We start from the raw sequence: 10,670 nt of genomic DNA, 5'->3' as shown, positions 1-10,670 counted from the left end.
TGAACTCCCCCACCCTACCCACAAACGCTTGAGAGAAATCAGCCGACGTGGCCTTGCCGGTCCGCCCCAAGCGAGGCCTTGTGGAGACACCCAACCCCTCTCTCGAGTGACAGCCTCCGACCGAAGCGGCCCCACCCTCCGGACCACAACTCCCGACGTGCTCCGCGGCGTTGGCGTCCCGTCTTCCCGGCGTGCTCCGCGGCAGCCCGTCTCTCTCTCTTTCCCCCGCCCCCCCCCCACCGCCGCGGCCCCTCGGTTTCCATCCCGGCATGCCCCGCGCGCTGCCTCAGCCTGACTAGAATCGGGGACGAAGACGCCGCCGCCGCCGCCGCCGTCGTAAGGAGGAGGAGGAGGAGGAGGAAGAGCAGCCGCAGCAGCCGCAGGCGGGGCCGTCCGTCGTCTTTCCCCCGCGCCTGAGGAGAATCCCGCCCTCTTCCCTTCCGCCCTTCGGGGGTCCCCCTCCGTGTGTGTGTGTGTGTGTGTGTGTGTGTGTGTGTTGTGTGTGTGCTCGGCCGCCCCGCCCTCTCCCCGCGCCGCTTCTTCCCCCCCCCCCCTCCCCGTCCGGCCATGCCGTCTCGGGCAAGGTAATGAGCCGCAGAGCCCCGGGGTCTCGGCTGAGCGGCGCTTCGTCCTCCGGCGGCGGCGGCGGCACCGGCACCAGCAGCAGCAGGCAACACTATCACCCGCGGAGCTGGAATGACTGGCAACCCAGGTGGGCCCACGGCGGGCCCGTCGCCCGCAGGCGCGGCCTACCCTCTGGCGGGAGGGGCCGGTGTGTGTGTGTGTGTGTGTGTGTGAGGGAAATTAGCAGGCCTCAAACCCCCCCGCTGGTCTACCTAGCTAGGCCCGGGGTCCCCCCCCCCCACTTCCTCGGCGAGCCCTGACAGCGCCGTTCCCGCCGCCGCCGCCGAGGAGGATGAGGAAGGAAAGGGAAGGCGGCGCCCGTTTCTACGGCCTTCCCCGCCACAGTTCCCCTGGTCGGGGTGTGTGTGTGTGTGTGTGTGTGTGTGTGTGTGTGTTTGGGCTCCAAGACCCCAGCCAAGCAGGGTTTCAATCAATTCCCGGGCTGCCTCTTCAATGGGGTCTCCATGAGGTGTGTGTGTGGGGGTGGGTGGGCTATCTTCCTCACAGGCCTACCGACCCCCCTTTTCCCCCCTGAGTGGGTCTCCCTTTACTTGTGGGAGGGTCGTTGTTGGAGAGCCTCAGGAATTGGTGAGGGGTGGTGGGCTAAGCTGGGCTAGGTTTAAACCTGGTTAAAATGGTGCCTTCCTTGCAGGGTTGGGAGTGGGGCATGTGTACAAAGCGGGGTGGGTGGGGGAAAGGTTAGGGGGTTACAAGCAAAAGGTTTTTAAGGCTGGGTTTTAAAGCTTGGTGGCTTTATTGGCTTTATTTTGGAGGTGGGGGGGGTCAGTTTGACTGTGGAGGGTCCCCTGAAGCTCATTGCAGGTTTAATTCTCTTTTTATGGAGGGGTGGGAAATGTTTACTGTCCCAAAAGTGCTTTCCCCCGCCTCTTCTTCTTCAAAAGGCAAGTGGACTTTTTGGGGGTTTTTTTCCTCCCCTTGAAAAAGGTTTAGTTTCTTATCATCCAAGAAGCTTCTTCAGTACTGGCCTGAATTGAAAAAGTTTCTTGGGTGAGAAGAAGCCAAACCTTTTCCAAGGGGCGGAAAAAAACACACCCCAAAAAGTCCACTTGCCTTTTGGAGAAACAAAATAAGAAAAGAAAAGCTACCTTTGGGACACTTATGACCTGGGTGATTGAGAATCTCCATAGATTAGGGTTGTGATTGCTTCCTCTGGTGGCCGCTTTTCCTCCAAGGGATAGGTTTAAAAAGAGTTGGATTTTCTCCTCTGTTTTGTTGGGTGTGGTGAGGGGAGATTGGGGGGAGATGTTGTCCGGCCTTACAACCCCAGGGAAACTGGGCAGGCAGACAGGTTGTTTATGATTATGAGCTTTAGAAGTTACTTTCATTTTGTGATTATGTACCTGGGCAGGTATATTTCGAAAGTGTACGGGTAAAGTTGACAAATGGAGCTCATCAGGCCTGTGTGAGAGGGTGATTTCATAAGGTTTTTCTTTCATTCTTCCTCTTCTATACTTTTAATTAGGTCTTTTTGCACACGGATTGGTTCTGCAAAGTTTTCTTTCCTTGTGTGGGTATACTGTACGCAGAATGAATTAATGCGTTCTTTGTGGTTCCTGTTTCCTGTTATCTAACGTACTGTGCTTCTTTTGGGATGGGTGAGAGAAATAGATCAGGAAAAACTATAAGGCTTTTTTTTTTTTAATAAGACTGTTACAGGGAGAGGGAAAAGATTTAAAAAGTTGAGAAAGATCTGTGTTTTCCCATCTTGATTCCAGTTCTAGGAAACTTCTAATGGAGCATAATGTTTGATGAAATGCAGCATCTTTCATATTTGTTTCTAAAAGGTAGTAAAATTTATATTGTTTTTCTGTAACAAACTATCAGCACTATCTCCCTGGAAATATTTCTAAATATGATATATTTAGATTCACAGAAAATATCAGTGGTAGTTCAGCTTTATTTTGCAGGATCTTTAATATGAGTTGGGAATATTTTGTTTTTAATTAATTGGGGGTGCTGATCCACTGGAATAATTTCACAGGACTTTCATATTGCAACTTTGTTGCCTAGTTGATAACTTGGTAATAGCTTTATGGGAAGGACAAAGTAAGTGTGGCAGTGTTTGTTAGATGTTGAGGCACCTTTTTTTTCTTCTTTTTTTGGAGATTCATACTTCTTAAAAAAAATACACTGCTGCAAACTTGTGATAACGTAGAAGTTGCATGCCTGTCTGGAACAATTTGTTATATTTGTCATTTGACATGGACATAGATAATTCAGATGTATAAAAACAAAAACCAATTTTGCTTTGAGGGAAAATATATATAACCCCACGAACAGCTTTCGTATTATTTTAAGATCCCAGTGATTGCTTTAGCTATGCTTGCAGACATAGCCTTGAGCTTTTTTAAAAAAACGATTATGTAAGAGCAGGTCCTTTTGTGATATCATGATCTACTTTTGAAAATTCCTTGATGTAGCCGGGTGACTTGCTTGTCCAGGAGACTCAAGGCCCACCTCTCCTTGGGTGCATGGAAATGGGTGCATGGGTGGGTTCCGGGAGGGAGGGAGGGGGAACCTGAAGACTTGCCTTCTAAAGGTTTGTGTTTCTAAAGTAAGGTATGTTTAGTGTTGCTTTGGACGGGGGTTCAAGCTGTGGTTGGCTCAAGACCCCCATTGGTAAGCTTGGCCTGATGTGTTAAGGTCGGCGTTTCAAAAGTGGGCCAGGACCCCAAATGAGCTTGATCTTGTGCGGTTTTCAGAGGGGGAAATGGGTGACTAAGGTGGCTTTGAAAAAGGATTGAAATGTTTTGGTTGGTCAAATGTGGTCTGTGGGCTACATCTTTTCTGCAGTTGGGCTAGAGAATTATTGGGGCACCAAGCAAACAAAGTCAGGTTTTGGTAAACTTTTTTTTGGTGGGAGATTCTGGTTGGTTTCACTCACTACAGAGCCATAATATGATGTGCCTGATGTTTGGTTTAATGTGTTATGGCGAACCCAGCCATTGCAGATTCTAAAGCATTGTTATGGCTTAGAATGACATGTGAATCCAACCACTGGCCAACACAATCTCAGTGTTACCTTCTGTATATACAATGAAAGGTATAATACTGGACTTTGATAAATTATTTGGAGTTTTCTTATATAGTCCGGAACTTGTTTCTGAAGTATTGTATATTTATTTTATTGAATTATTAAATTGTTTGCCACCCATCTTGCTTTGAAGTGACTCTGGGCGGCTTAACAACATTAAAAGCCATAAAACCATAAAAGATAAATGTATTTCTAAAAGCAATAAAAATAGAATTACAATCCAAAGTATACTTGATTTTTCAAACATATAAGGCTAGATTTATTTCAGATATAGAAATACAGACCTACTATACAGATATAGTTTGTCATTAGAAAGCACTGGAACACATGGAAGCATAAATCTATGTGAATATTCAGCCTGTACCACAAGCTAACGGATCTTCCTTATTTAGTGACCACAATCGAGACCGGCAACTCAGTTAAATGAATAAGTTGCTAAGTGAAACCACGACTTTGCTTATTATCTGACTTCTCAACCTTGGCAAAATGTGTGAACTTCAACTGCCGGAATTCCCTAGTCAGCATTGAGATGTTCATGCCACCTAGATATACATAAAAAAAAAAAAATCATTGTTAAATGATACAGTACAATGGTGTCAAAATGATTTAAAATGGTGAAAATAAATAGAAATTTCCCCCAAAACTGGCACATTAAAAATGAAATCATAATTGGCAGATTGTTAGTTTGTAAGGTAGCAGCTGGAGATGGGTAACTTTTTTTTTGACGAAAGGAATGAATGAAGAATGTGTCTGACTTGTGCCTATAAGCTAAGGGACTAATGGTAGACAGGGTATCAATAGAATTGTTATCGGAATTCAGTTAAGAAAATCTCTGAATGCAATTTAAATTTATCAAGTTTGAAGTCATTATTGATTCGGAACCAACTCTTATTCAGAAAAATATGAATACAGTGGCAAGAAATGCAGCTCCAATTTTAATGTAAGTGCATGATTTTCTTGTGACATTCATCTTTTTATGCCTTTTAGAATTCTGGTCCCAGCCTTCTATTTCCAGCATTGCCAGACAGGCTTCAGATTGAAATCTGTAGGAATGTACATCAGAACTTTCTCTTTTGCACTTCATGCTATTAAAGAAAGGCTGCAGGGAAGAGAATTTATTACTTAGCACCCTTTCACTTCTCTTGTGGACTCATGCCTGCATGGTGACTTGGTTGAGAACATGATTTTGAAAGGGATATTTTTTTTAAAGCTTAAAATGGTAAAATTACATTTTGTCTTTGGCAAAAGTGTTGGTTTTCTCATTGTATTTTCCAGGGGTAAACTTTAAAAATATACATTAATGCTCCATTCAGGTTGTGACTTACTTTAGAATTGTTATAGGATACTAATAGGATTGATATGAAGGAATAGAGATTTCCTTCATTCTGGGTGATTACATGGATGTGTCCATGTGTTTTTCTAGGGAGCATTGGCCATGCTGAATGAGCTGCTGGGAATTCTGCCTCAGCAATACAGGTAGTCCTCGACTTACAACCATTTGTTTAATGACTATTTGAAGTAACAGTGGCACTGAAAAAGTGACTTATGACCATTTTCCACACAACCATTGCAGCATCCCCATGATCACATAATCAAAATTCGAACGCTTGATAACTGGTTCATATTTACGACGGTCACAGAGTCCCAGGATCATGTGATCCTCTTTTGTGACCTTCTGACAAGCAAAGTCTATGGGAAAGCCAGATTCACTTAACAGCCGTGTTGCTAACTTAACAACTTCAGGGATTCACTTAAAAAAACTGGTAAGAAAGGTTGTAAAATGGGGCAATGCTCACTTAACAACTGTCTTGCTTAGCAGCAAAAACATTGGGCTCAATTGTGGCCATAGGCCAAGGACTACCCGTATCTAGAGAACCATAGGTTCCCTACCCCGATTCTGATATTTCAGGTAGTTAGATTGATTTGTTTGTGTCCCTTGCTGTTTGAAACTAAACTTTGCATGTCTTGCCTCCATGACGTTGCACTGTTTCTGTTGAATTTATTTTTAAACTGACAGGATGGATGGTAGATTGGGCTGTAGTTAAGTAACACAGCTGTTCACCAAGGTGGACACCAGTCAGGTGTTGCAGAAAAGAAAAGAAAAGAAAAAGCACTTGGGAAGTGAGGTATTTTAGATTTGAGATTTTGAGAAATACTCCAGCTTGTAGTTAGGGTAGTGAATTATTATTTCCATCATGCAGTTTAAATTGGCTCATAATCTGGCTTTCATTTCTCTTCCTAGACAACTTCATAAAGCTTGTAGAACTTTCGTAGAACCTCAGCTGATTTGCTGTGTTAGGGTCCAGTGGGGAAATAAAGCATTATTTGTCTTTAATTTGATTCAGCCTGTGATTTAGGATGGCTGCTTACTAAAAGCATGCAAAAGAGTTCCTTCTGAAACATTTCAAGTATGAAATGCCTCATTCCAAGCATGAGAAGTATCTCTCTCTCCACCCCCAGAACAAAAAAAGATGAGGCATTTGAAAATGAAATGCATTTTATGTACCTTAGTAAGTTAGTTGGTGAGGTTTTGCCTACTATGTAACCACACAAGTTTGGGCTGTTAGTAGATGGCTTTGCAGCTTCTTAAAAGTATTTGTTTTCCATTGTCTGTCTGCAACAGCACATGATTTTTGCAATTTTATGTATAGGAAAACACGTGTGCAGCACCATACGTATTTAGTTCCCTTTTAACATGGGCTACATTCTTGTATCATACTACGCCATAATATGTCTTGGCATGGCATGTTGTATGAACCTAGGCATTTGATTGATCTATAATGTTTTAATTTAGTGGTGTGTATAGATGATATGTGACAGGTCCTGCAATCACACTTTTATATGAAAAAAGACAAATTTGGACTATTTTAATTAAACATGCTTATGTAGATTAAACAAAGCCTCAGAATAAATAAAAGCATGTCAATTGCATAGTTTGTACGATACCAAAATACGTCTGGAGCCCTACATTATATTAATATTAAGATATGGTTTAATTTAACCTTTTTTTTCCAATAAGCCAGTGTTACTGATTTGTATGGTCATCTGAACCAAACACACCTATCGGCATAATGTGTAATCCTGTCCTGTGCATAACATTCAGAAATTCTCATTCAGTTTCAGGATTATTAGCAAGGTGTGGCTGTAACTAGGAATGTTAGCTGCCTACTATTTCTATCTGTTGGGTATAAGGAGACAAAATGAGGAGTTTGAAACTTTTAGTATTTCCACACCTCTTGAAAGTGATGGCTCTATTGGCTTTCATTTCTCCACATGAGATTTCCTGTTGCTGCCCCTGCCCCTCTGAAAGGCATTTCTCCCCCTCCCCATACACATATTGTGCCAACTCTACTAGGGTTTGGGGAGGCTCTTAAGATCTGGCTTTGTTCCCAGCCCTGAGGGTTGTATATCTGTGTCATGTTTCAATTTTTGTGGTTGATTTTAGTTGAGGCTGCCATATTTTGTTTCCTTTTTAAAACTCTTAATTGTATATTTGGATTTTGAAAGCTGCCCAGTCTCTTAGAGGGGTGGCCATAATAAATTTAATTAAAAATATATAAAAATAAAGCCCTTTATTTATTATGGTTCTTGGCACAATCAGCCATATGTTTACACTGGATTTGGCTTTTTTCTCCCATCTATCCTTCTCAATGATCTAGGTTAATCATCATCACCACCATCATTGCTTGATTAAGGCAGCTTTATGTGTTAGCTATTTTTTTTATTCCAAAAGCCATTTTGTTTCCTAAAGAAGTGTATAAAAATCATGCTCATTCACTTCATATTCATGTTGGTTTTTTTTAACCGAGATATGGTACACATGCATTATAGTACGTGACCTACATTTTATAGGTTTTAATATCTGAAATTGAATAGATCTGTGTGTACTCTCACCCCACCTCCCGAAAAAAATATGTATTGTGCATTTCTCAGAAACAAGTACGCAAAGAATGTTTGGCAATGTACTTTTATAGTAGAGTAAAAAAAAGGAAACTTAAAAAGTGGTTCCTTATTTATCAGTTACGTTGTTCATAAGAAAATGTTCCTGCACAATTTTAAAATGGGATTCTGTAATGCTTCTGCATCCGTGTTATCAAGTCCCAGGGGATCACGGGCATACGAACTGCGAAGCCTTTCCCCTTGCTGAAAGCTGTCAGAATATCCAGTGATGTTTGCCAGTTTGTCTATAGAGCTGTGTACATTTGTGCTGACGTCAGTGTAGATACAAGCTAGTATGTAAACAGCTCTGCTTCTTTTTTGGAAAATGACCCAGTGTGGCTATTTAATAATGTTCTTGCCTTGAATCTTTGCATAGTGATCTTCGAGCACAATGAACCGAAAGAGGATGTGTTTTAACCTTCAGTGTAAAAATATAGCATCTTTTCCCACTCTGCATGGTGTTTGTCACAGTGGGATGTTCTGAACCTGCTCCTTGTTGAATTGTTCCCGAAAGCGGGTGTGATAAAAAATTGCAGAAGAAAGAGTGTGTAATATAAATGCTGGGAACACTGAATCCATATTTGAGAAGTAGCTGCAACGAACTTTCTAAGAAGGAGACACCTTCTAGTTTTATTCTGCTCGTGCTACATTTGCTTCTTAATGCACAGAAGAGCTCTTGATACTAATCTTTGCAGCCAAAATTAAAAAAATAGCATCTTCTTGGCTCAGGGGTTCCTTCTTGGCTTCTGCAGGTAGCAATAAACGATTGGTTTTGTCCATCTTAGGACATTATGAAGAACTAATATCGATCAGTTTGTTATCTCGAAGGAAAGTTTGTAAGTTCTACTTGTTAATTTTATTTGTTGTTTTATTATTCAGCCTTTTTGGTTTAGATATGTTTAATATTGTAAGACGCCCACAATCGCCTTGTGGTGAAATGAGCAGCAAATGAATGAATGAACGAACAAATGAACGAACAAATGTCATTAGATATTTTAAACCGTAAGCCAACTCTAGCTGCCAAGGTTTGAAAGCACCTCACAGATTTTTTTCTTCTTGCAGAAGTGACAATCAATCAGCTGACCAAGAGAATTTAAAATACTCTTCATCCAGAGACCGGAGTAGTTCTTCCTCCTATGGATTACAACCTTCAAATTCAACGGTGGTGTCTCGACATAGACATGATGATATCAGAGTCTCCACTGACCTCCAGAATGAAGAAAAAGGTATAAAGATGATCTTATTTGATATGAAGCAGTTACGCCTGTAAAAGAAATGAGCTAGTCTAGATACTTCATAACTGTCACCAAGCCTCTGGTCAGTTTTTATTGGAGTTACTATATTGAATTTTGTTATAGATGAGGTAATTGAATCATCACAGTCTCTGTCAATTAGCAAAATGGTTTTTAGAGGTAGGACCTTTTTTTAAATAGCAAGGTATAAGGAATATTGAAATACTGACCACTTCCTGTCCTGGCTTGTCTCCTGGAGGAGGAGGCTATCAAGTATTTTTAATTTGAGGGCAGGAGAAGTGATTGGCCAGATATGACAGCTTCTTGCAACATCTGGACCTAACATTATTGGTCAATGGGGGCCTTTCACCCCCCCCCCAAAAAAAACCCCACACTGTCATCTTCTGCTGTAGGATATGGTGTAATTTCCAAGCGATTCTAATGCTTTCCTTTAAAAAACTGGTTTTAATCCAGGTGGCTACAGTGTCAATGGAGGATCTGGGGAAAATACTTATGGTCGGAAGTCGTTGGGGCAAGAGCTGAGAGTTAACAATGTGACCAATTCTGATTTTACCAGTGTTCAGCATGGGAATCGTGCTTTAGTCACAAAAGACATGAGGAAAACACAGGGTAAGCACTGACTGTTCCTGTAGATAGTGGGCTGTTGCTTTGAGTTGGTTTTATTATTATAGTAACCATAGAAAATGTCTCCTAAAATTAGAACCATGTTCAAGGACTTGAAAATATGAAATCCTAATACTGGGTATAATTATACTATGGTTTATTTTAAATTAAGTGAACTGTTGCCCTGAGAACATTGTAATAAAAGGGGTTTTTTTTTAGTGGGTTGCGGCAGCCATTTTTTACGGGTTTTGGTTTCTTTCTGAGCAAAAATCCTGGCAGCAAAGTTGGCTGAAGCTGTTTACTATTAGTTGTGACAAAGTAAACTAAATGTAGCTGATCGATTTTCATGAGAATGGATTGTTTATTATTATGGGGATTGGTCTGATTCTGGGAGAGAAGGACATGCATGTGTGCCATTATCTCCATTTCTAGAGCGATCATTGTCTTACTCTGATGAGTCTCGACTGTCAAATCTTCTTCGGAGGATCACTCGGGAAGATGACAGAGATCGAAGACTGACTACTGTAAAGCAACTGAAAGAGTTTATTCAGCAACCAGAGAACAAACTGGTTAAGTATCCATTGTTTTCCCCCCCCCTGATTAAGGGCTCTTGATTTAAGCCTGACTCCTGGTACCTTCATGCAAAAGATCTACATAACGAGGCTTCGCCTTTTTCCAGGAAGGTCCTTTTTATGCAGCCTTTGTGTATTACAGGTAGTCCTTGACTTGGGACCATAATTTCCATTGCTAATCAAGGTGGTTATTAAGTGAGTTGTGCTTGATTTTATGCCCGTTTTGGCCACAGTTGTTATATAAATCACTGCAGTTAAGTGACTCACATAATAATTAAACCAATCTGGCTTCCCCCATTGGCTTGTCAGAAGTCAGCTGGGAAGGTCACAAATGGGGATCACATGACCCTTGGATGCTACAACCATCCTAAAGGACATTTGCCAAGTGCTTAAATTTTGATTGTGTGGACCATGTGAGTTCTGCGAGGGTCATAAGTGCAAGGACTGATCATAAATCACTTTTCTCAGTGCTGTTATGAATGGTGGCTAAATGAATAAGGACTGCTTATAGTTCCTTTTGTCTGTAAATTTTTTTAGTGAGAGTCAAGAATTCTATATTTATCCTCCAGCTTACATAAAAAGATGCTGACATGCTAAAAGAGATAAGGGAAGTGGAGGGGAAAA

The 10,670-nt window shown here is 41.6% G+C and overlaps 1 protein-coding gene across 1 annotated transcript in view; it reads left to right on the top strand.

Annotated features, from left to right (window-relative positions):
- The first annotated feature begins 478 nt into the window (after window positions 1–478).
- The window catches only part of SMG1 (SMG1 nonsense mediated mRNA decay associated PI3K related kinase), a 57,349-nt gene continuing 47,157 nt past the window's right edge, over window positions 479–10,670 (top strand). The window contains exons 1-4 of the mRNA XM_026704249.2: window positions 479–712; window positions 8,681–8,844; window positions 9,325–9,480; window positions 9,907–10,043. Coding sequence (XP_026560034.1) covers window positions 588–712; window positions 8,681–8,844; window positions 9,325–9,480; window positions 9,907–10,043 — 582 coding nt within the window. The 5' untranslated portion in view covers window positions 479–587. The remainder of the gene's footprint in view (window positions 713–8,680; window positions 8,845–9,324; window positions 9,481–9,906; window positions 10,044–10,670) is intronic.

This window comes from Pseudonaja textilis, chromosome 14 (genome assembly GCF_049901715.1).
Source record: "Pseudonaja textilis isolate UNSWEBS1 chromosome 14, rPseTex1.2, whole genome shotgun sequence".
NCBI lineage: Eukaryota > Metazoa > Chordata > Lepidosauria > Squamata > Elapidae > Pseudonaja > Pseudonaja textilis.
The sequence above is the reverse complement of the archived record's forward strand: the minus strand, read 5'-3'. Positions and strand labels throughout refer to the sequence as shown.